The following is a 25481-nucleotide window of genomic DNA, read 5'->3' as shown; positions in this document are numbered from 1 at the left end:
CAATATTCTAAGTAGATAGCCCGGCATCACAGGGCTAGCTATTTAGACACCCAGCAAGTTTAGTCCTCACCAAAGTCAGATTTACTATAAGAAAAATGTTATTACCTTTGCTGTTCTTCGTCAGAATGCACTCCCAGGACTTCTACTTCAATAACAAATGTTGGTTTGGTCCCAAATAATCCATAGTTATATCCAAATAGCGGCGTTTTGTTTGTGCGTTCAAGACACTATCCGAAAGGGTAAATAAGGGTTATGCGCCCGACGCGTTTTGTGACAAAAAAAATCTAAATATTCCATTACCGTACTTCGAAGCATGTCAACCGCTGTTTAAAATCAATTTTTATGCCATTTTTCTCGTAAAAAAGCAAAAATATTCCGGCCCGGGAAAGCGTGTTTACGTTCAAAGAGAGAGAAAATTAAAACATGGGATCCCCTCGTGCACGAGCCTCAGTCTGATGGTCCTCTGACCGGCCACTATCCAAACACGCGAATGTTTTTCAGCCAAGGGCTGGAATAACATCATTCAGCTTTTTCCCGGGTTCTGAGAGCCTATGGGAGCCGTAGGAAGTGTCACGTTACAGCTAAGATCCTAAGTTTTCAATAAACAGAGCCAAGAAGCCCAAGGAATGGTCAGAGAGGGCACTTCCTGTAAGGAATCTTCTCAGGTTTTTGCCTGCCATATGAGTTCTGTTATACTCACAGACACCATTCAAACAGTTTTAGAAACTTAAGGGTGTTTTCTATCCAAAGCCAATAATTATATGCATATTCTAGTTACTGGGCAGGAGTAGTAACCAGATTAAATCGGGTACGTTTTTTATCCGGCCGTGCAAATACTGCCCCCTAACCCCAACAGGTTAACAACTGTACACTGGCCATCAACCATTAACAACTGTACACTGACCATCAACCATTAACAACTGTACACTGGCCATTGACCCGTGTTGTGTTGTGTGATAGCTGGTCTGAACAGTATGAGGGTATTGACCCGTGTTGTGTTGGGTGATAGCTGGTCTGAACAGTATGAGGGTATTGACCCCGTGTTGTGTGATAGCTGGTCTGAACAGTGCGAGGGTATTGACCCCGTGTTGTGTGATAGCTGGTCTGAACAGTATGAGGGTATTGACCCGTGTTGTGTTGTGTGATAGCTGGTCTGAACAGTATGAGGGTATTGACCCGTGTTGTGTGATAGCTGGTCTGAACAGTATGAGGGTATTGACCCGTGTTGTGTTGTGTGATAGCTGGTCTGAACAGTATGAGGGTATTGACCCGTGTTGTGTTGGGTGATAGCTGGTCTGAACAGTATGAGGGTATTGACCCGTGTTGTGTGATAGCTGGTCTGAACAGTATGAGGGTATTGACCCGTGTTGTGTTGTGTGATAGCTGGTCTGAACAGTGTGAGGGTATTGACCCGTGTTGTATTGTGTGATAGCTGGTCTGAACAGTGTGAGGGTATTGACCCGTGTTGTGTTGTGTGATAGCTGGTCTGAACAGTATGAGGGTATTGACCCGTGTTGTGTTGTGTGATAGCTGGTCTGAACAGTGTGAGGGTATTGACCCGTGTTGTGTTGTGTGATAGCTGGTCTGAACAGTATGAGGGTATTGACCCGTGTTGTGTTGTGTGATAGCTGGTCTGAACAGTATGAGGGTATTGACCCGTGTTGTGTGATAGCTGGTCTGAACAGTATGAGGGTATTGACCCGTGTTGTGTTGTGTGATAGCTGGTCTGAACAGTATGAGGGTATTGACCCGTGTTGTGTTGGGTGATAGCTGGTCTGAACAGTATGAGGGTATTGACCCGTGTTGTGTGATAGCTGGTCTGAACAGTATGAGGGTATTGACCCGTGTTGTGTTGGGTGATAGCTGGTCTGAACAGTATGAGGGTATTGACCCGTGTTGTGTTGTGTGATAGCTGGTCTGAACAGTATGAGGGTATTGACCCGTGTTGTATTGTGTGATAGCTGGTCTGAACAGTATGAGGGTATTGACCCGTGTTGTGTTGTGTAATAGCTGGTCTGAACAGTATGAGGGTATTGACCCGTGTTGTGTTGTGTGATAGCTGGTCTGAACAGTATGAGGGTATTGACCCGTGTTGTGTTGTGTGATAGCTGGTCTGAACAGTATGAGGGTATTGACCCGTGTTGTATTGTGTGATAGCTGGTCTGAACAGTATGAGGGTATTGACCCGTGTTGTGTTGTGTAATAGCTGGTCTGAACAGTATGAGGGTATTGACCCGTGTTGTGTTGTGTGATAGCTGGTCTGAACAGTATGAGGGTATTGACCCGTGTTGTGTTGTGTGATAGCTGGTCTGAACAGTATGAGGGTATTGACCCGTGTTGTGTGATAGCTGGTCTGAACAGTATGAGGGTATTGACCCGTGTTGTGTTGTGTGATAGCTGGTCTGAACAGTATGAGGGTATTGACCCGTGTTGTGTTGTGTGATAGCTGGTCTGAACAGTATGAGGGTATTGACCCGTGTTGTGTTGTGTGATAGCTGGTCTGAACAGTATGAGGGTATTGACCCGTGTTGTGTTGTGTGATAGCTGGTCTGAACAGTGTGAGGGTATTGACCCGTGTTGTGTTGTGTGATAGCTGGTCTGAACAGTATGAGGGTATTGACCCGTGTTGTGTTGTGTGATAGCTGGTCTGAACAGTATGAGGGTATTGACCCGTGTTGTGTTGTGTGATAGCTGGTCTGAACCGTCTGTACTGTTTTTCCCAGAGAGTGTGTGTACTGCTGACCAGAGCTTCACCACAGCCCCGCCTCCACCCCCCTCCACCACCACAGCAGCCCCCACCCCCGTCCCCACCCCCCCTGGAACCCCCAGCCAGGGCAGCTACTCTGTCTCCAATAGCAACGGGACCGTCTGTCTGCTGGCCCGCATGGCACTGCAGCTCAACATCTCCCACTTCTCTGCCTCGCAGAATCAGGTAACCCACACACTCATGTACACACACACACATACACACACATTGCCCCAGTAACACACAATAACCTGTCCCTCTCCTCCTCTTTGACAGACTATCCAGGAAGTAGTAAACCTGCTGCCCAATCAGACGACCAGCTCAGGATCATGTGACCCCACCAGCGCCACCCTGGTGCTGACGCAGGGCAATGCCACAAACCTCAGCTTCCTGTTTACTCTGGTGACATCATCACTCTACTGTTTACCTGTCTGTCAGTCTTTTACACTTTTGTCTGTCTGCCTCCCTGCCTGTCTGTTTACCTCTCTGCCTGTCTGCCGGTCTCTTTACCTATCTGCCTGTCTGTTTACCTGTCTGTCTGTCTGTCGGTCTCTTTACCTATCTGCCTGTCTGTTTACCTGTCTGCCTGTCTGTCGGTCTCTTTACCTATCTGCCTGTCTGTTTACCTGTCTGTCTGTCTGTCGGTCTCTTTACCTATCTGCCTGTCTGTTTACCTATCTGCCTGTCTGTTTACCTGTCTGTCTGTCTGTCTGTTTACCTGTCTGTCTGTCAGTTATCTCTCCTCTCCTCCGTGACTGATGTTCTTTCTTCTCTTTCCAGAACAGCACGTCTAACAGGTACCACCTGACTGGTCTGTCTGTGGTAGCAGCTTGGTCTGATATGACAGGTTAGTGTTTCCTCTGTTATCAATAGTGTCCATATAGACTAAACAGGACTGAGATTATATATACTACCCTCACCTTTACCACCTCTCTCTCTGTTGAGGATTTACTGTTCCTACCTCTCTACACTACCCCTCACCTTTACCACCTCTCTCTCTCTCTCTCTCTTTCTCTCTTTCTCTCTGTCTCCCTCTCTGTCTCTCTCTGTCTCTCTCTGTCTCTCTCTCTCTCTCTCTCTCTGTGTTGAGGATTTACTGTTCCATAACAATGTCTGGATCTCTGTTCACCTCTACCTCTCTACACTACCCCTCTCTCTCTCCCTCCGTCCTGTCTCTCCCTCCCTCCAGGCCCGTTCAATACCAGTAACAGTAGTCTGGACTACCAGCGTGGCTCCCTGGGCCGTAGCTACATGTGTATTTCAGAACAGACTCTGGTTGTAGACCAGAACTTCTCCCTCAACACCTTCCAGCTGCAGGTCCAGCCCTTCGGCATCACCAGAGGACAGTTCGCACAAGGTACTGGACACGATCTAATCTAGTGTTCTCTCTCTCTACCCTTCCATATGATCTATCCATCTCTCCTCTCTCTCTCTACCCTTCCATATGATCTATCCATCTCTCCTCTCTCTCTCTACCCTTCCATATGATCTATCCATCTCTCCTCTCTCTCTCTCCCCTTCCATATAATCTGTCCATCTCTCCTCTCTCTCTCTACCCTTTCATATGATCTATCCATCTCTCCTCTCTCTCTCTACCCTTTCATATGATCTATCCATCTCTCCTCTCTCTCTCTACCCTTTCATATGATCTATCCATCTCTCCTCTCTCTCTCTACCCTTTCATATGATCTATCCATCTCTCCTCTCTCTCTCTACCCTTTCATATGATCTATCCATCTCTCCTCTCTCTCTCTACCCTTCCATATGATCTATCCATCTCTCCTCTCTCTCTCTACCCTTCCATATGATCTATCCATCTCTCCTCTCTCTCTCTACCCTTCCATATGATCTCTCCATCTCTCCTCTCTCTCTCTACCCTTTCATATGATCTCTCCATCTCTCCTCTCTCTCTCTCCCCTTTCATATGATCTATCCATCTCTCCTCTCTCTCTACTCTTTCATATGATCTATCCATCTCTCCTCTCTCTCTCTACCCTTTGTCAATGGTTGTCCTTGATTAGAAGTTCTCTATTTGTATCAATGAACTTGACATTATTTTTTCTGTTTGTGTTTCTCCCTCCCTCCACATCCCTCCTCTCCCTCCCTCTAGCGGAGGAGTGCCAGTTGGATCAGGACAACATGTTGATTCCCATCGTCGTGGGAGCCGCTCTGGCCGGCCTGGTTCTCATCGTTCTCATCGCTTACCTCATCGGCAGGAAGAGGAGCCATGCTGGATACCAGACCATCTGAGAACACTGACACACAACCTGTGTGTATCAAACGGCACCCTATTCCCTATATAGTGCACTACTTTTGACCAGAGGTCTATGGGGTAGTGCACTACTTTTGACCAGAGGTCTATGGGGTAGTGCACTACATTTTACATTTTAGTCATTTAGCAGACGCTCTTATCCAGAGCGACTTACAGTAGTGAATGCATAATTTTTTTTTTCCCTCTGTACTGGTTCCCAGTGGGAATCGAACCCACAACCCTGGCGTTGCAAACACCATGCTCTACCAACTGAGCCACACGGGACTAGAGGTCTATGCGGATTCTGGTCAAACTTAGTGCACAATATAGGGAGTCTTTTCAGACAGACTGCAGAGAGCCTGACGCTCCAACCAACCACTGCTACTGATGACTGACTGGACCATGTACAAACCAAGCCCTCTCTGCAGAGTGTGTGTGTGTGTGTGTCCTCTGTGTGTGTTGTTATTCACAGCAGCTCATGCTCTGCTACCTACTAACAGCCTGGTCAAACCTACTATCCCCCTCGTCTCTGTCTCTAGCCCATCTCCACTGCAGCTGGCTCAGTATACCTTTTTAGTTCTGATATCATTTCATGTTTGACTTGGGTGGATTCTCGCTTTAAAAGGAATTTAAAGATTTTTTTTAAATAGCAGTTTTTGTGTAAATGAATCTGACATTAAATGATAGTATTCTCTTATGGAAGAGTGGGTCTTTCCTAGAACCACGTTTTGTGATGGACTCAACCAGCTCCCTTCCTGTGGGGGGAAAAAAAGGGAAACTTCAATGTCTAACAACTCCACTCTGGTCAGAAATACTGACTGGATTATCTTGTACTTCACAAGAACATTTGACAGGCCTTATGGGGGGTTGTGTTTTACTGCATTTCAAAACAAAGGGGTGTGGACGGTGTTGGACTGAGGAACAGAACAAGGTTGTTACATGATGGATGTGTTGAACTGGTGTGAAATATAGTGGAACTCTTCTTCTCCTCCCATGAGATTGTGTTGATATCGATTGTAGCAAGTTGATCTTATTTTTGTAGAGAATGCTTTGATCATTTTTCTTATATGCGTCTTGCCAAGGTCAATAAAAGACATTTGAAACTTTCTTCTGCTTCCTGAGTTGAGAATAGATGGGGTTTGTAGTTCCCAGCACTAGAGACTACAGGGACTACAAAAGTATCAGAAAGAACAGAGGGGGGTCACACGATTGTGAAGGAGGAATGAGTCAGTAGTTTATTTAATAGAATCAGGCTAGTTTATAGTGAACTACAACGGACACTATCATTCATGTACGACAACATAGCATATGTTTCTAGTCTACTTCCCATCATCAGTGATCATCCCTCAGGAGAAGAGTGCAAAGTCATAGAATCCAAATCTTGTTCTTAAATAAATGTTAATTCCAGTTAAGATGAGCTTCAGTCAGCCACATGAGTTACATCTCAATTGGCACCCTAGTCCCTATATAGTGCACAACTTTTGTAGGGAATAGGGTGCCACAATGGAATCCTCAGTTAGTATGTCTTAACTCACCCTGCTATCTAGCTACATGTATACATTCAGGTCTACATTAGCTACATGTATACATTCAGGTCTACATTAACTATCTAGCTACATGTATACATTCAGGGCTGGTTTCCCCCAGTGCAGATGAACACCAATGCTGGACTAAAACTCATGTTGACTTCCTGCATCTCCACAGTGCACTGTGCAGCCACCATTTGATGAATGACATCCAGCGACGTCACTCATTAGGTCTACGTCAGTCTGGTAAACTCACCTGATGTGTCCACTGCTGTCTGCACGTCTCTGCTGATCGCTAAATGTCACTTACTGCCAAACCACATCGCATCTGAGCGTATTCCATGTTTTCATGTCCATTCGCTAAATATTTTTATTTCATGTGACTTTCATACAGTAATGATAATAGTGTAATAGCCAAAAGGTTTCATTGGCATCTGTTGTTAATTACTGTGATAGGCTCATGTTTAACCGGTACGGAGTACCCCCACAGCATAGTTACTCATTCATTTACCGGTACTCCTAACACCTTATTTTCACCCCTAGTAGTCTACATAGCTACGCGGTAGTCTACATAGCTACGCGGTAGTCTACATAGCTACGCGGTAGTCTACATAGCTACGCGGTAGTCTACATAGCTACGCGGTAGTCTACATAGCTACGCGGTAGTCTACATAGCTACGCGGTAGTTATGCTAAAGAGTACACAACAGTCTAGGGCACTGTCCCAACAGTGAGGGATAGGATCCGAGGAGAGGAGACCATTAAGGAGTGTTGGGACCCAGCCCGGAATGTGCAGTGTGTTTGATTGACAGGTCAGGAGGATGGGGTCAGGACTCCTCAGCGATGATGCGTGCTCGACACGTCTCCCGGAGCTTGGTGATGGTTGCCATGGAGAGGCTTCCGGGTTCCGTGAAGATTTTCTGGGAAAGCAGCAAGACAAAGGATTACAGAGGGATGAACAGAGATTATTATGGTGCACACACACACACACACACACACACACACACACACAGTCTTGTACAGCTAACCTTGTGGGGACACACAATTTAGTCCCACTCAAAATCCTATTTTCCTTAACCCCTAACACTAACCCCCTAGAAATAGCATTTGACCTTGTGGGGACTAACAAAATGTCCCCAGTTGGTCAACTTTTTGTTTGTTTACTATTCTTGTGGGGACTTTTGGTCCCTGCAAGTATAGTTAAACACATCCACACACACACGTTCATTTCAGTGTGTGTGGGTGTGTGTGTGTGTGTGTGTGTGTGTGTGTGTGTGTACCTGCATGAAGGTGTGGCAGTCCTCTACAAAGGGCCCTCTGGTCATGTGTTTGAAGCTGTCACAGACGTCAGGCAGGGAACCGGCCTGTTGGACCTCAGCCTGCTGGTTCCTTATCAACGTCAGAGCCACACGGAACAGTATCTTAGAACCCTCGTAGAACAGACAGTCCCAGATACGCAGAACCGTCTGAGGACGAGAACCAAGGAGAGAAACGAGAGTCAGGCTTAAATGGCAACAGAAGGGCTGCAGGACAGTCAGGTTTAATGGGCTGCAGGACAGTCAGGTTTAATGGGCTGCAGGACAGTCAGGTTTAATGGGCTGCAGGACAGTCAGGTTTAATGGGCTGCAGGACAGTCAGGTTTAATGGGCTGCAGGACAGTCAGGTTTAATGGGCTGCAGGACAGTCAGGTTTAATGGGCTGCAGGACAGTCAGGTTTAATGGGCTGCAGGACAGTCAGGTTTAATGGGCTGCAGGACAGGTCATCAAGCTGAGATGGTAGACAGTGACACTAGGCATGGTGATGAAATATGTAAAGATTGATCTTCATTATGCTTTCTCATTCTTCCCTTCCTGCTGCTCCAGGACACAGCCCTGGACTTAGTTCAGCTCAGCAGACTGATCTCCTGACCCACAGAACCCATTCTGCCCTGTAAACCTGATTCAGTCCTGTGGTGGGGCCGAGCCCCCATTCTGCCCTGTAAACCTGATTCAGTCCTGTGGTGGGGCTGAGTCCCCATTCTGCCCTGTAAACCTGATTCAGTCCTGTGGTGGGGCCGAGCCCCCATTCTGCCCTGTAAACCTGATTCAGTCCTGTGGTGGGGCCGAGTCCCCATTCTGCCCTGTAAACCTGATTCAGTCCTGTGGTGGGGCCGAGCCCCCATTCTGCCCTGTAAACCTGATTCAGTCCTGTGGTGGGGCCGAGCCCCCATTCTGCCCTGTAAACCTGATTCAGTCCAGTGGTGGGGCTGAGTCCCCATTCTGCCCTGTAAACCTGATTCAGTCCTGTGGTGGGGCCGAGCCCCCATTCTGCCCTGTAAACCTGATTCAGTCCTGTGGTGGGGCCGAGTCCCCATTCTGCCCTGTAAACCTGATTCAGTCCTGTGGTGGGGCCGAGCCCCCATTCTGCCCTGTAAACCTGATTCAGTCCTGTGGTGGGGCCGAGCCCCCATTCTGCCCTGTAAACCTGATTCAGTCCTGTGGTGGGGCTGAGTTCCCATTCTGCCCTGTAAACCTGATTCAGTCCAGTGGTGGGGCCGAGCCCCCATTCTGCCCTGTAAACCTGATTCAGTCCGGTGGTGGGGCCGAGTCCCCATTCTGCCCTGTAAACCTGATTCAGTCCTGTGGTGGGGCCTAGTCCCCATTCTGCCCTGTAAACCTGATTCAGTCCTGTGGTGGGGCCGAGTCCCCATTCTGCCCTGTAAACCTGATTCAGTCCAGTGGTGGGGCCGAGCCCCCATTCTGCCCTGTAAACCTGATTCAGTCCTGTGGTGGGGCCGAGTCCCCATTCTGCCCTGTAAACCTGATTCAGTCCTGTGGTGGGGCTGAGTCCCCATTCTGCCCTGTAAACCTGATTCAGTCCAGTGGTGGGGCCGAGCCCCCATTCTGCCCTGTAAACCTGATTCAGTCCTGTGGTGGGGCCGAGTCCCCATTCTGCCCTGTAAACCTGATTCAGTCCTGTGGTGGGGCTGAGGCCCCATTCTGCCCTGTAAACCTGATTCAGTCCAGTGGTGGGGCTGAGTCTCTGATAAAGCTCAGCACTGATTGAACATTATTTAATAGCCCTTCTACAACAGATCACTGATCCAAACCTGACTGGGTGTTTACATGTTCAATAGTTACATCAACTTAGTAATAGTACTCCTACAACAACAAAGATTTGGCCAAAGTTCTCTCCTTGCTTTTCAAACCCCCCCCATCCCCCTCACCTCTACAGGCAGGACGTCTATGTAGAGACAGATGAACCACCTGGAGACCACCAGGGTCCACATGACGTTGTGTTGCCCCATGGCCTGCCACACAACTGGGGCTTTGGTCCTCACAAGCTCCCCTAAAACCTCCTGGTCCATCTTCAGCCCCAGCATGGCCGGGGTGTAGTAGTCTGGACAGGAGACAGACAGGACACACAACTTAGTATCAACAGTCCCTTCCATTACACTGTTGCTTTTTTACTGTCGTCAAGGGACAGCGCGCGCACACACACACACACACCTCAAAGATATGAGCCCTGAACTCAGTGACGAATGTGATCTCAGATCAAATCCACCTGTTTGTCAGAGTGGAGCCCGACTATGCCAGAACAGGAAGTGAGGTAGTGGGCTGGGGCGTGACATCAGATTACCCCCTCCCTCCCCTCCGTGTGACGGGACATGGTTCTTAACGAGGCTCAGACCATGTGACCTCCGCTGGGTTATACATAGACCGACAGCAGGGAGAGAAGACAGGAATAGAGCTGCTGTCTCACACACCTGGTAGTATCCTGCTCAGTAGAGTGTCCATCAGCCAGAATGATTTCTCCTCATCTTTAGTGATGATGATGAGGTACCCAGCGATGAAGTTCATGCCCTGAAGACAAGACAGTTTAGATACATATGAATATTACATTTCAGCCACAATAAATGGTTAATAGTTATGCAACAGTGTTTAAGGTGTTGTCTGTAGGTTGTAGACATCCTCTCAGCTTAGTGAGGGACACAAGCCATTCTAATTCAACAGCTCTCTCTCTCTCTCTCTCTCTCTCTCTCTCTCTCTCTCTCTCTCTCTCTCTCTCTCTCTCTCTCTCTCTCTCTCTCTCTCTCTCTCTCTCTCTCTCTCTCCTCTCTCTCTCTCTCTCTCTCTCTCTCTCTCTCTCTCTCTCTCTCTCTCTCTCTCTCTCTCTCTCTCTCTCTCTCTCTCTCTCTCTCTCTCTCTCTCTCTCTCTCTCTCTCTCTCTCTCTCTCTCTCTCTCTCTCTCCTAATACAGTCTGTTGCTAAGAGGAAGAGAGAACAGGTCTGTATTCTGGAAAATTAGTTCACAGAGAGGGAGACATGAACAGGTGGACAGAGATACACAAGAGAGTCCCAAATGGAACCCTAGTCGCTATATAGTGCACTACTTTAGACCAGGGCCCTATATAGTGCATTACTTTTGACCAGAGTCCTAGTCCCTATATAGTGCACTACATTTGACCAGGGCCCATGGCACCCTCGTCCCTATATAGTGCACTACTTCTGACCAGGGCCCATGGCACCCTATTCTCTAGTAAGTAACTATTGGAATTGATGTGATTTAATGTGTCTTTGATGGTCAAAAAGACAGACTAATAAACAGACAATACGAGAGACAGACAGACTAATAAACAGACAATACGAGAGACAGACAGACTAATAAACAGAGAAGCAGACAATACGAAAGGGAGACAGAGACGACTGACTGTACACACACCAAACCTTCAGCCATAATGCTGTTTCTTTGCATTGCAAAAGGCTGAAAATCTCCCTGTCAAATCATACACAACCACACACACACACACACAGTAGCCTTGTCTATTCGACATGCCATTCCAACTATAGAATTCCCATTTAGGAACAAAAGCTGATTGAATGATGGAGGAAGCGTTGGGATTCCTGAAAAGGCTAGCAGGTAATGCCTGGACCAGCCACAGGGGGCGCTGTGAACACGGTGCAGTAGCAGTGAGGGCTGAGAAACAATAGAACAGTGTTTCCCAACTCCAGTCTTCCAGGACCCCCTGATCCAACTCAATCAGGTGTGCTGGTCCGGGGCTACAACAATAATGTGTACTGTTGGGGGTACTGGAGGACTGGAGTTGGGCACCACTGGAGTAGAGGACTGGAGTTGGGCACCACTGGAGTAGAGGACTGGAGTTGGGCACCACTGGAGTAGAGGACTGGAGTTGGGCACCACTGGAGTAGAGGACTGGAGTTGGGCACCACTGGAGTAGAGGACTGGAGTTGGGCACCACTGGAGTAGAGGACTGGAGTTGGGAACCACTGGAGTAGAGGACTGGAGTTGGGAACCACTGGAGTAGAGGACTGGAGTTGGGAACCACTGGAGTAGAGCAGTAAAAGGTGACTAAGCCTGTAAAGGCTGCCTGTGGGCTCTGGTCTAAAGTAGTGCACTATGTAGGGAATAGGGTGCCATTTGGGATGCAGGTGTAACAGGGTAAACGTACTTGACAGTAGCCCACAGCTGGGTTGTGGTGTCCGTACGCTAGCAGCACGTTGTACAGGGTTTTCTGGAGACATGGGCTGGACGTCTTGCGGAACTGGACGTTGTCAGGAAAGGTTCTGTTCAGGTCTGCCAGGGAGGAGGGATGGAGGTGGTTAGAATCACCACCAAAAATAACCTGCTGCCAACTCCAAACATCTCTAACCCTTTCAGCTATTTGTCAAAGCCGAGTACATACAGAGAGAAATATCTCAGAGCTCAAGCTCCCGTGTTCAGGTGTATATCAGCTAACCCGTGACGGTCTATATCAGCTAACCCGTGACGATCTATATCAGCTAACCCGTGACGATCTATATCAGCTAACCCGTGACGATCTATATCAGCTAACCCGTGACGATCTATATCAGCTAACCCGTGATGATCTATATTAGCTAACCTGTTCAGGTGTATATCAGCTAACCCATGACGATCTATATCAGCTAACCCGTGACGATCTGTATCAGCTAACCCGTGACGATCTATATCAGCTAACCCGTGATGATCTATATTAGCTAACCTGTTCAGGTGTATATCAGCTAACCCATGACGATCTATATTAGCTAACCTGTTCAGGTGTATATCAGCTAACCCATGATGATCTATATCAGCTAACCCATGATGATCTATATTAGCTAACCTGTTCAGGTGTATATCAGCTAACCCATGATGATCTATATTAGCTAACCCGTGACGATCTATATTAGCTAACCCATGATGATCTATATTAGCTAACCCATAATGATCTATATTAGCTAACCCATGATGATCTATATTAGCTAACCTGTTCAGGTGTATATCAGCTAACCCATGATGATCTATATCAGCTAACCTGTTCAGGTGTATATCAGCTAACCCATGATGATCTATATCAGCTAACCTGTTCAGGTGTATATCAGCTAACCCATGATGATCTATATCAGCTAACCTGTTCAGGTGTATATCAGCTAACCCATGATGATCTATATCAGCTAACCTGTTCAGGTGTATATCAGCTAACCCATGATGATCTATATCAGCTAACCTGTTCAGGTGTATATCAGCTAACCCATGATGATCTATATCAGCTAACCTGTTCAGGTGTATATCAGCTAACCCATGATGATCTATATCAGCTAACCTGTTCAGGTGTATATCAGCTAACCCATGATGATCTATATTAGCTAACATGTTCAGGTGTATATCAGCTAACCCATGATGATCTATATTAGCTAACCTGTGCGTATGGAGTCTACCAGCTTGGGGTCATGCTGTTGCTTCGTAGTGTCCAGTAGAGAGTGATAGTAGCCTGGGTTCCTCTCCAGGTGCTCCTGGGCCCCGCTGGCTGACATCCAGATCAACCCTCGGTGCTCGTTGGGCACGCCCTTACGCACATACCGCTTCACTGTGGGAGTGCTTCATGAGTCAGTGATGCAACTTAAGTCTCTTTTTACCTCTCACACACACACCCCCAAGAAGCAGCATGAACAAAAACACTGATTTGACGTGAACACCTGCCAAACGTATAAGCTGGAAGTGGAAGCCAAAGTATTTTCCATTTGTTTACTCCAATTGGGGGGGAGGGGTGGTAGGGTTAAGGGAAAATAATCAAAAAAAAATAAAAATATTTAAATAACATATTTACAAAAAATAAAATACAGTACCAGTTAAACGTTTGGACACACCTACTCATTCAAGGGTTTTTCTTTATTTTGACTATTTTCTACATTGTAGAATAACAGTGAAGACATAACTATGAAATATCACATTTGGAATCATGTAGTAACCCAAAAAAAGTCTCAAACAAATGAAAATATATTTTATATTTGAGATTCTTCAAAGTAGAAAAGTTGAATCTTTGCCTTGAGGACAGCTTTGCACACTCTTGGCAGTCTCACAACCAGCCTGGTTAGAGAAGACAATGCTTCTACTAGTCAAGACTCAATCTCACAGGCACAAACATGACTAGGGTTGTGCTACCACGGTAACCTCCCGCCCTTAACTGGGGCAGGTGAACTAATCTGTCTAATCTGTGATATTTTGGTTAAAAGACTTGGAATACAAAAAATATAATTAAACAAAATACCACATTACTTCTTAGATGTATTGTTTTAGAAACATTACAATGTATGCTCATCATTTTTTTTGTGTTTTGTTGGTTTCATTTTAGCAGAAAACAATATATTTTTGCTGGTAAAAAATATCTACCTGCCACTAAAAAGTTTATTTTATGCTCTGGCTCTGATGAAGTCCCACTCACCCTTGATGCTCTTCTCCAGCCGTCCCCGGCCCTGCAACAGCTTGGACCATCTGATGGACCTCCTGGTGAGCACGGCCAGGTACTCTGACATCAACTCCTCATACGACTCATAGTCAAAGTCCTCCAACCGCTCAAAGCCATACGGGTCCACACTGAAACAGAGTCACAGCCATACGGGTCCACACTGAAACAGAGTCACAGCCATACGGGTCCACACTGAAACAGAGTCACAGCCATACGGGTCCACACTGAAACAGAGTCACAGCCATACGGGTCCACACTGAAACAGAGTCACAGCCATACGGGTCCACACTGAAACAGAGTCACAGCCATACGGGTCCACACTGAAACAGAGTCACAGCCATACGGGTCCACACTGAAACAGAGTCACAGCCATACGGGCCCACACTGAAACAGAGTCACAGCCATACGGACTCTAGCTAGCAGGAGTGAGAAACTAAGTCAATCTAAAGGGAATAGTGAGTGACGAGCGTAGTGAGACTGGTTTTTCCAGAGGACTAGATTTAATAAGAGCAATGATATCATGTGGATTAGTGACCTAATGGGATTTTCCCACTGTCGCTGGGTGAATACTGAAAGGTGGTTGCATAAGACCACACTATGGAAAGGAGGAGCAAGAGGAAAGGAAGAAGGAGGGGAAGAATGAGGAAAGGAGGAGAGGAAAGGAAGAAGGCGAGGAGGAAGAATGAGCCCTGAGAGGCCACCAAGGTTATTATTGTAAACTAAAATCATGAAACTAAGAAACGATTATATTTTACTCCAAAACTAACTATTATAAATTAAAATATATTTTTATATCATGATGTATGTTTTAACTAATAGAAATAAAAACAAATATAAAAACACTAAACAATAATAACCTTGGGGGCCACAATGTGTACCCGATCATGTAGAAAAATATACAACCTAAAAAAAAAAAGTCAGTGAACTTCTCAGTGCAAAGCTGTGTTGAAGTAAGTAGCCTAGGCCTACTGTTTTGGTTGGGAACTTTCCTAGCCAGCAATGTTCATCGACTGCACTGTGTTTCAATGTTCACAACAGCGGAGGACTCCTGTGCGTAGCACAACACGTGTGACTAGCTACTAAAACGTGTAGTCTCCATGGTGGTGTGACTAGCTACTAAAACGTGTAGTCTCCATGGTGGTGTGACTAGCTACTAAAACGTGTAGTCCCCATGGTGGTGTGACTAGCTACTAAAACGTGTAGTCTCCATGGTGGTGCGACTAGCTACTAAAACGTGTAGTCTCCATGGTGGTGTGACTAGCTACTAAAACGTGTAGTCTCCATGGTGGGGGACGGGGTGTCGGGTGGAGGTTGTGAGGCAGCTTGGAATAGTGCACATGCCATTACGAAGGACTGAGTCCAACAGTCCTCGCCTTCTCAACACAACTAGCTAGCTAACTACTGTATGAGGTAACTTTACAAAACACAAGTACAACCAAGCAACACCTGCCATGGTTTGTCGCTAGCCAGCTTGACTAGCTAGCGTTGGCCATTTTCTTTACATAACTCTCCCTAAAATGGTTGAACTTTTGTGTAACGCTAAGAACATTCAATTGTCAGGTGTATGGTGGTAGGGACGGGCAAAACTATGCGAAGCTTCTTGGCCAGCTAGTTTGTTAAGTTGCTGGCTATAAAGAGTGGCTACCTGTGAACTCTCTCTCTGGCGCTGCTGCCGCTGGGAGGACAGATGATAGTGGAGTTCAGGCTTCGAAGTTGTGGCGAGCGAACCCTGTTCTCTTTCATGGGTTTCTTTTCCATGAGTGAAGACAGATATATTCCAGATATGCCGTGGAAATATGGCCTGAACGTTTAGTTCATTTCAGTAGGCTATTCTGTAGTCCAAAAGTTGAAACGATATCGCTGCTCTCTCCATGAAGCGAGTCCCACAACTGCAAATCCCAGGCGTGGACTCGACGTCCCAGACAGTCAAACAGGGATTTGTATTGACCCACCCGAGGCACAAGCTCATTTACCTGGAAGAGGAGAGTAAAGTGTCTCGATCTTTCATCCTAACTGGAAGAGAGAAACCCGTTTATGCACCTGGGTTTTTTATTTTGGTGGCTGAAACTGGAGAACAACCGCAACAACAATGTTAAACGCGATCGGCAGACTCCACAGCGTGTCGAAACATGGTCCATCATTAATAAATATGTAGACATGTCTATGAATCCGCCGGGTGGTTTGTTTCCATGTTCTCCAAGGTAGACCGCCTGACTGCGTGAGCTCCGCTTAGCCTCGGGGCACCTGTCAATCAAGCATGAGCGGGAAATAGAACCGCCCTCTCATAAATATTCTAGGTACGCAACTCCAAAACGATCTGCGATGAAATAATTAACATATTCAATTATATATAATCACATCTCATTTTCTTAAATTAATCTTCGTTATATAGTTGGTTTACAAAATGTCCACAATGCTACGTCATGATAACGGAATGGGGAAACCCTTCTGATGCTTACCTTTAGCCACTCCCCCTGACAGGTGATTTTTACAGTAGATGACGTCATGCATCACACATGCCATGACAAAATCCTTGTAAAAAAAATCTATGTTAAGTTTCTAAAATGTATATTTGAAGTAGCTACATCTTCAAATTAATATTAATTTAAGGACATATCCTTATACACAGTTTTTTTCCAGAAACGCATGTGTGTTTGAGCATAACCCATCAATAAAAGTGTACATCGTCCATTTCTTAGCATAAAATAGTGTGTTTAGGGCTGTTTTTTCAACCGTCAGTGAAAGGCGACTGGTGTGAATAGTATGAGATAAGTGGCTTATTTCCCCAGGTTATAGTCCATGTCTGTAGTCAAAACACTGGCAGTGAGGGCACATTTACCGTGTGGTGGTAGTAGAACATCTAGCTGGGTGTATCTGGGACCTTGGAACATTCCAGAAAAAAATTAACCCTCTGGTGTCAACATTTGAACAAAGATTCTCTTGTAAACTTAATTGATACATTTAGTGGCCAAATATGTCCCTAATTTCTGAGATTATTCTAATGACATTAAATGAAATGTATGGTGCCTTAGTTCTGGTTTACTTGTGATAACGACAATAGTCGTTAGAGAGAGTACAGATACGCCAAGGTCAGTAGAGCTAACTCAAACAGGCTAATGAATGAAAGGTTGATTAGAAGGGAACAGTAAAACTGTTTCAGATTGATCACAATGTCAACAATACAATAACTACAAGATAAGGGATTGAGTTTCTTTAATCTGATAAAGAGCAGAGGTTCATTTGACTCGGTTGTCATAGTTACAGTTTAAGTCCTGATATTATTGCTTCACATTGTTTTCCAGGAAAATCCCATTCTAAAGATTAGGCTTAGTTTAGTCAATGTTTAACACCGCTGTTCTGTTTGTCTTTCCACTGTTACAGTACGGACGACACACACACACACACACACACTACTCTACACACTGCTCTACACGTAGAGCGTAGGCTGCTTCCTGCAACACCACGGCTTTCAGAGGACAGCAACACATGGGATGGCTAGCATGACCTTGAAGGTGTATTGTGTTTCACTGTGAGGAGAGAGAAAGTTCAGAAGGCTTTTATCTTTCACAGACAGACGCATCACTGAAGTCAGAGTGAGTGAACGAGTGACTTAGAAATGAAAGGTATCTGTGAATCGGATGATTTTGGGTTTATAAATCAGTTTCGCTGAAGGGTCGCCGTAGTTTAACGTCCTGTACTTTGGTCTCTCCTGCTTTTCTGTCTGTAGTCTTTCTGGCTCTGCAACACTTGAACCACGCATAGTGATGACATCATCTTTGTGTGACATCACAGCGCTACCCTGCCCCTCCCCCTCCTGACATGTCACCTCCCCCTCCCCACTTTGCAGTGCCATGGGGACATTTACTTCCTGTTTGGCTTCATGTGGGCGGGGCTCCTGGTTGGACGTTGTGGGCGCTGATGGCAGGAAGCAAAGGTCAAGATCAGGGGTTGTGGGGACAGAGGTCATGACATCAGGGGTCGTAGATTCAGAAGGTGGGGGTGAGAGGCTGGTGTTAAGGGCCTGGCCCAGTTCCGATGGTTCTGATTCTGAGCCGTGGGCCCTCCTAGGGATGGGGTATCTGGGCTGGCCTCTCTGGGTGGACCGGGGTTGGGGTGGATCCATGTACTGTTTTCTCCAGGGGTAGGAGAGATGTGAGCCTTCCAGGGTCCTGGTTTTGGACCCTAACCCTGAGTATTTCTGTGCTGGTGGATCCACAGAGGAAGCTAGGGCCCACACAGGAGGACAAGGGAGCAGTGTTGCCAGGTACCCAGACTGCAAGGCCTCTACTTCAGGTATCCCTACCTGGGGTGCTGGGGGAGACCACTGGACCACTGCAGCAGAGCAGAGCAGCTCTACCTGCCCATAGCTGAGCTCCTGACCTAAGACCTGTACCTTTAATTCCTGACCTGTAACCTGTACCTTGACCTCCTGACCTGAAACTTCAACGTCACTGTCTTGATCAGGATCCTGATTCTCCTGATGTGAAGCCTGTACCACCACTTCAATGTTTTCACTCTGAACCTTTAGCTGCTTGTCAAACTCTGAACCATGGCCTTCTAGTCTTTGACCTGAGCTAACAATCTGTTCTTGGTTCATACCCTGAATCTCTACCTGTTGGTTCATACCCAGAGTCTCTACCTGTTGTTTCATACCCAAAGTCTCTACCTGTTGGTTCATACCCAGAGTCTTTACCTGTTGGTTCATACCCAGAGTCTCTACCTGTTGGTTCATACCCAGAGTCTCTACCTGTTGGTTCATACCCAGAGTCTCTACCTGTTGGTTCATACCCAGAGTCTCTACCTGTTGGTTCATACCCAGAGTCTCTACCTGTTGGTTCATACCCAGAGTCTCTACCTGTTGGTTCATACCCAGAGTCTCTACCTGTTGGTTCATACCCAGAGTCTCTACCTGTTGGCTCATACCCAGAGTCTTTACCTGTTGATTAGCGCCCCAAACTTCTACCTCCTTAATTGAATCCTGAATCTGACCTTCAGCTTCTTGATCTGAACCCGGACCCCTTATCTGCTTATTGACTACAGGCTGACCTTTCACCTTCTGATTCCAGTTCCTCCCTTTTCTGTTTTGAGGTGAATCCTTCAGACCAGCTACTGTCTTTTCTGATACTCTATCTCCTTCCTGCACTCCAGAGGGGTTCTCTTTCCTCTGCTGTCCCCAGCCTTTACTCTTAACCTGCTGCTTCACTGAACTCTGACCTTTGATGGGTTGACCTAGTTGACCTAAGCACTGTTGTCCCTCTTCTTCCTGACGACTCACTAATTCTTTGACAAGACCTTTGACTTTACCAGGTGAGCTGGTACCAGGAGAAGAGCTTTTCTTCAGGCAACTCACGTCACTTCCTCGTTGCACCATCGCCATGGTTTCAAACTTGTCCATTATGGCAGACAGTAGCTGCCCCTTGCCGATCGGTCGGGGTCTTTTCGACGCTCCTCCCCCCTGTGTGGCCCCTCCCCTCTCTTTCTGCGTTGCTGCGGCAAACCTGGCCAGCACATCCTTAACAGTGTTCCCCTTTCTCACTCCACGTCCTGTTTTGGGAATGCAGCCTTCAACCTGTCCACTAGGGGTCTCTCTGCCATGGCTCTGGCTCCCACAGCCTCCCCCTCCACCTCCTCTGGAGGACAGTGCCAGGGCCCCCACCTCCCGGCGGTGAGTGAGCGGAGGGTTGGGGGTGTTCCTCAGGAACTTGGCCTGGAGAAGCTGGAAGGAGGAGAGGCGCCTTGAGACGTCACTCCCTGCTGGTCGACCTCCACACCTGCTGAACTGGGGCACCTCCAACCCCACACTGACCTCTAGCCCTAACCTCTCAGGGGGCCTCATGGTGGGGCTCCGGCTGGGCAGGTCCTGGGTCAAGTAGTGGAGCAGGCTCTCCAGAACCCCTCTGAGCTCCGGGCGGGTCGTCCGGTCCCAAACCAGTCTCCTCAGGGCGCTGGTGTCCACAATGAGGCCTGATGGCCCTGCATTCGCTGCTCTCTCTGCTCTGTAGGGAAACAGAAGGGCCTAGCTTTGTTCTCAGGACAGAACAGGGACCATAGAAATAGAATCTAGATTCTATTTCTCTGACGGAAACATTCTGTGAGAGTGCTGACTAACCTCTATCATCTCTGTACTACTATAACCTCTACCATCTCTGTACTACTATAACCTCTACCATCTCTGTACTATAACCTCTACTATCTCTATACTACTATAACCTCTACCATCTCTGTACTACTATAACCTCTACCATCTCTGTACTACTATAACCTCTACCATCTCTGTACTACTATAACCTCTACCATCTCTGTACTACTATAACCTCTACCATGGACAATGAATTATTTATACATACCAGAATATTAATTCCTTGTTCGGTACATTAGCTACAGCAGTAGATTTAGGGATGATTTACATTTCCAGTGAGTGTTCTAGCAGTGTAGAATTGTTTAGTTGATCTGTAAAAGGGACTGTTTAGTTGATCTGTAACAGGGATTGTTTAGTTGATCTGTAGCAGGGACTGTTTAGTTGATCAGTAACAGGGACTGTTTAGTTGATCAGTAACAGGGACTGTTTAGTTGATCAGTAACAGGGACTGTTTAGTTGATCAGTAACAGGGACTGTTTAGTTGATCTGTAACAGGGACTGTTTAGTTGATCTGTAGCATGGACTGTTTAGTTGATCTGTAACAGGGACTGTTTAGTTGATCAGTAACAGGGACTGTTTAGTTGATCTGTAGCATGGACTGTTTAGTTGATCTGTAACAGGGACTGTTTAGTTGATCTGTAACAGGGACTGTTTAGTTGATCAGTAACAGGGACTGTTTAGTTGATCTGTAACAGGGACTGTTTAGTTGATCAGTAACAGGGACTGTTTAGTTGATCTGTAGCAGGGACTGTTTAGTTGATCAGTAACAGGGACTGTTTAGTTGATCTGTAACAGGGACTGTTTAGTTGATCTGTAACGGACTGTTTAGTTGATCTGTAACAGGGACTGTTTAGTTGATCAGTAACAGGGACTGTTTAGTTGATCAGTAACAGGGACTGTTTAGTTGATCAGTAACAGGGACTGTTTAGTTGATCTGTAACAGGGACTGTTTAGTTGATCAGTAACAGGGACTGTTTAGTTGATCAGTAACAGGGACTGTTTAGTTGATCAGTAACAGGGACTGTTTAGTTGATCAGTAACAGGGACTGTTTAGTTGATCAGTAACAGGGACTGTTTAGTTGATCTGTAACAGGGACTGTTTAGTTGATCAGTAACAGGGACTGTTTAGTTGATCTGTAACAGGGACTGTTTAGTTGATCTGTAACAGGGACTGTTTAGTTGATCTGTAACAGGGACTGTTTAGTTGATCAGTAACAGGGACTGTTTAGTTGATCAGTAACAGGGACTGTTTAGTTGATCTGTAACAGGGACTGTTTAGTTGATCAGTAACAGGGACTGTTTAGTTGATCAGTAACAGGGACTGTTTAGTTGATCTGTAACAGGGACTGTTTAGTTGATCAGTAACAGGGCCTGTTTAGTTGATCAGTAACAGGGACTGTTTAGTTGATCTGTAGCATGGACTGTTTAGTTGATCTGTAACAGGGACTGTTTAGTTGATCAGTAACAGGGACTGTTTAGTTGATCTGTAGCAGGGACTGTTTAGTTGATCTGTAGCATGGACTGTTTAGTTGATCTGTAACAGGGACTGTTTAGTTGATCTGTAACAGGGACTGTTTAGTTGATCAGTAACAGGGACTGTTTAGTTGATCAGTAACAGGGACTGTTTAGTTGATCAGTAACAGGGACTGTTTAGTTGATCAGTAACAGGGACTGTTTAGTTGATCAGTAACAGGGACTGTTTAGTTGATCTGTAACAGGGACTGTTTAGTTGATCAGTAACAGGGACTGTTTAGTTGATCAGTAACAGGGACGGTTTAGTTGATCAGTAACAGGGACTGTTTAGTTGATCAGTAACAGGGACTGTTTAGTTGATCAGTAACAGGGACTGTTTAGTTGATCTGTAACAGGGACTGTTTAGTTGATCAGTAACAGGGACTGTTTAGTTGATCTGTAACAGGGACTGTTTAGTTGATCAGTAACAGGGACTGTTTAGTTGATCAGTAACAGGGACTGTTTAGTTGATCTGTAACAGGGACTGTTTAGTTGATCAGTAACAGGGACTGTTTAGTTGATCAGTAACAGGGACTGTTTAGTTGATCTGTAACAGGGACTGTTTAGTTGATCTGTAACAGGGACTGTTTAGTTGATCTGTAACAGGGACTGTTTAGTTGATCTGTAACAGGGACTGTTTAGTTGATCTGTAGCAGGGACTGTTTAGTTGATCTGTAACAGGGAGGTGGGGGTAAGTAGAGAAGAGAGAGAAACAGACTATTGGTGGTTTCTAGGGTCCTGGTACAGTGAGGTGGCTATGTCCCAATTATCTATCCTTCCTCCCAGAGTGTGCACTTGTTCACTTCCCTTCACTGATTTGAAAGGAAATGACTGGTATAAGAAATGTTGTGGACAGAATATGGTGGTGGAGTGCACACTTCGGCAGAAAGGAGATATTATTGGGACACGTCACCGGTGTTAGTTAGTATTGACCTCTGACCTCTACAGCATTATAAAGACAGTAGCAAAGAGAGACGCGGACCTCAGAGGTAATATATAGATATCCACTTTAATCTGATAATAACACGATTATTATCATGGCAGGCACCATGTCACTCGTGGTGAATCCACAGCAGACAATAATAAACCAAAACATGAGATGAGTACAAATAACACCCTAGTGCACTACCTTTGACCTGGGCACATAGGGTTCGGGTCAAAAGTAGTCCACTATATAGGGAACATATACTATATGGGGGGGACAGACTAATAACAAGCCTGTTGTTTAAATCACATTTACACAGGACCGTCTTCTTTGTCTACAATCACATGTTTTAAACCCAGGACTGGTGTATGTACAGTATGTAGGGATGTTAGTTCATCCATGTTCATCTATAGATGAGAACACACTCTGGAACCTATGGAATAGTTACATTACATATCCAGTTTAGGAGTTCTGATTCTGATTCAGTTCCACATGAATGACTTTAGTTTTTTTTTTAAACAAAACACTTCTGGAACTGGAAAGGGAACAGAACTATTCCAGAGACCCCAGCAGGAGCAGTTGAGAGAGAGATAGAGAGGAGGGTACAGGCCGGGCTAGGGGGGGCTGCAGTGCTGTGGGATAGGTAGGTAGCAGAGGAGGCTGGTAGGAGGAGATATAGAAGGACAGGCTCATTGTAATGGCTGGAATGGAATAAATGGAACAGTAGCATATGTATTCCCCTTCAGCCATTACAATGAGCCGTCTTCCTGTAGCTCCTCCCACCAGCCTCCACTGGTAGGTAGGTGAGCAGCCAGTAGCCAGCCACGGTGGAGTCATTCATGTGTAGTTCCTATGTCGGTAGGTAGGTGAGCAGCCAGTAGCCAGCCAAGGTGGAGTCATTCATGTGTAGTTCCTATGTCAGTAGGTAGGTGAGCAGCCAGTAGCCAGCCATGGTGGAGTCATTCATGTGTAGTTCCTATGTCAGTAGGTAGGTGAGCAGCCAGTAGCCAGCCATGGTGGAGTCATTCATGTGTAGTTCCTATGTCGGCCAGAAGAGGGCGGTGTGGGCAGGGTGGTGGTGTTACTTTTCTGTGCTCCTCTCTGCGGAGGCTGCCTTGTACAGCTCTGCTCCGAGCTCCTCCAGCCGCGTGCGTCGGTCCACATCCTGGTGCAGCCCTTCAGGGACCTGGGACAGGCCGAACAGGAGACCGTACAGACAGCCTGCTATCAGCCCTGTGGCACTGCTCTCCCCTGGGGGACACAATGACTAGGTCAGAGAAGATACTAATGGCAAGGACACACACACACAAATAAATATACAAACACAACAAGAACACACACACACACACTTACCTACACAACTCTTATATAGACTACTTACACGGACAACAAACAAATGCACACACACACACACAGCCCACCTCCGTGGAACATGGCGCGGTGGCAGAGCTGGGTCCAGTCGGAGCCTGAGGCCAGGAGAGCATCGTAGGCTATCATGGGAGCATCATGACCCCTCCGTCCAGCCCGGCCCTCTGAGCTCCAGCGCTTATACACCTGGAGAGAGGAGAACACACCTGACTTAAATACTTCTACACCTGGAGAGAGGAGAACACACTTGAGTTAAATACTTCTACACCTGGAGAGAGGAGAACACACCTGGGTTATATACTTCTACACCTGGAGAGAGAACACACCTGAGTTAAATACTTCTACACCTGGAGAGGAGAACACACCTGAGTTAAATACTTCTACACCTGGAGAGAGGAGAACACACCTGAGTTAAATACTTCTACACCTGGAGAGGAAAACACACCTGAGTTAAATACTTCTACACCTGGAGAGGAAAACACACCTGAGTTAAATACTTCTACACCTGGAGAGAGGAGAACACACCTGAGTTATATACTTCTACACCTGGAGAGGAGAACACACCTGAGTTAAATACTTCTACACCTGGAGAGGAAAACACACCTGAGTTAAATACTTCTACACCTGGAGAGAGGAGAACACACCTGAGTTATATACTTCTACACCTGGAGAGGAGAACACACCTGAGTTAAATACTTCTACACCTGGAGAGGAAAACACACCTGAGTTAAATACTTCTACACCTGGAGAGAGGAGAACACACCTGAGTTAAATACTTCTACACTTGGAGAGAGGAGAACACACCTGAGTTATATACTTCTACACCTGGAGAGAGGAGAACACACCTGAGTTAAATACTTCTACATCTGGAGAGAGGAGAACACACCTGAGTTAAATACTTCTACACCTGGAGAGGAGAACACACCTGAGTTAAATACTTCTACACCTGGAGAGAGGAGAACACACCTGAGTTATATACTTCTACACCTGGAGAGAGGAGAACACACCTGAGTTAAATACTTCTACACCTGGAGAGGAGAACACACCTGAGTTATATACTTCTACACCTGGAGAGGAAAACACACCTGAGTTATATACTTCTACACCTGGAGAGGAGAACACACCTGAGTTAAATACTTCTACACCTGGAGAGGAGAACACACCTGAGTTATATACTTCTACACCTGGAGAGGAAAACACACCTGAGTTAAATACTTCTACACCTGGAGAGGAGAACACACCTGAGTTATATAATTCTACACCTGGAGAG

At 46.3% G+C, this 25481-nt stretch overlaps 4 protein-coding genes across 10 annotated transcripts in view; 1 reads left to right on the top strand and 3 right to left on the bottom strand.

The window, feature by feature from the left end:
• Positions 1–6104, top strand: part of lamp1a (lysosomal associated membrane protein 1a) — an 18088-nt gene extending 11984 nt beyond the window's left edge. The window contains exons 5-9 of the mRNA XM_029741133.1: positions 2724–2932; positions 3023–3148; positions 3527–3593; positions 3936–4103; positions 4857–6104. Coding sequence (XP_029596993.1) covers positions 2724–2932; positions 3023–3148; positions 3527–3593; positions 3936–4103; positions 4857–4996 — 710 coding nt within the window. The 3' untranslated portion in view covers positions 4997–6104. The remainder of the gene's footprint in view (positions 1–2723; positions 2933–3022; positions 3149–3526; positions 3594–3935; positions 4104–4856) is intronic.
• A 105-nt stretch (positions 6105–6209) lies between these two features.
• On the bottom strand, positions 6210–16660 carry grtp1a (growth hormone regulated TBC protein 1a). Of its 2 annotated transcripts, none has more exons than XM_029741145.1 (8): positions 15913–16660; positions 14244–14395; positions 13221–13388; positions 11973–12097; positions 10269–10365; positions 9729–9901; positions 7803–7988; positions 6210–7442 (listed from the first exon to the last, which is right to left on the bottom strand). In XM_029741145.1, exons 1-8 carry the CDS (start codon positions 16023–16025, stop codon positions 7350–7352), a joined length of 1107 nt encoding a protein of 368 aa, XP_029597005.1. In that variant the 5' UTR covers positions 16026–16660; the 3' UTR covers positions 6210–7349. The 2 variants fall into 2 exon arrangements, with proteins under 2 accessions (XP_029597005.1, XP_029597006.1); XM_029741146.1 differs by having other exon boundaries at positions 14244–14619; positions 15913–16658.
• On the bottom strand, positions 8366–9716 carry LOC115179534 (antho-RFamide neuropeptides type 1-like). Its single transcript, XM_029741149.1, has 2 exons — positions 9515–9716; positions 8366–9466 (listed from the first exon to the last, which is right to left on the bottom strand). Exon 2 carries the CDS (start codon positions 9450–9452, stop codon positions 8406–8408), a length of 1047 nt encoding a protein of 348 aa, XP_029597009.1. The 5' UTR covers positions 9453–9466; positions 9515–9716; the 3' UTR covers positions 8366–8405.
• Positions 9991–25481, bottom strand: part of LOC115179488 (uncharacterized) — a 27745-nt gene continuing 12254 nt past the window's right edge. The window contains exons 5-8 of one of the 6 annotated variants that reach the window (XR_003872910.1): positions 24265–24397; positions 23929–24094; positions 17659–20263; positions 9991–10011 (exon numbers count right to left, since the gene is read on the bottom strand). Coding sequence is in view for 5 of the 6 variants with exons in the window: in XM_029741037.1 (XP_029596897.1) it covers positions 17878–20263; positions 23929–24094; positions 24265–24397 (2685 nt within the window). In the remaining variant the exon portion in view is untranslated. Of the gene's footprint in view, positions 10012–17449; positions 20264–22908; positions 23824–23886; positions 24095–24264; positions 24398–25481 lie in introns of those variants that run through there. The other 5 variants (XM_029741037.1, XM_029741034.1, XM_029741036.1 and 2 more) reach the window with 5 other exon arrangements.

This window comes from Salmo trutta, chromosome 39 (assembly GCF_901001165.1).
Source record: "Salmo trutta chromosome 39, fSalTru1.1, whole genome shotgun sequence".
Taxonomy (NCBI): Eukaryota; Metazoa; Chordata; class Actinopteri; order Salmoniformes; family Salmonidae; genus Salmo; species Salmo trutta.
This window is presented reverse-complemented; position numbering and strand designations above follow the sequence as displayed.

Bases quoted from the DNA above. Each gene is read 5' to 3' on its own strand.
- LOC115179534 (XM_029741149.1), bottom strand. From the start codon at position 9,452: ATGGGGACTCGGCCCCACCACAGGACTGAATCAGGTTTACAGGGCAGA.
- grtp1a (XM_029741145.1), bottom strand. From the start codon at position 16,025: ATGGAAAAGAAACCCATGAAAGAGAACAGGGTTCGCTCGCCACAACTT. The intron at 10,366-11,972 runs GTACGTTTACCC...TCTTGTCTTCAG, and splicing joins CAGCTGTGGGCTACTGTCAA to GGCATGAACTTCATCGCTGG. The intron at 7,989-9,728 runs GTGAGGGGGATG...TCTCGTCCTCAG, and splicing joins TAGACGTCCTGCCTGTAGAG to ACGGTTCTGCGTATCTGGGA.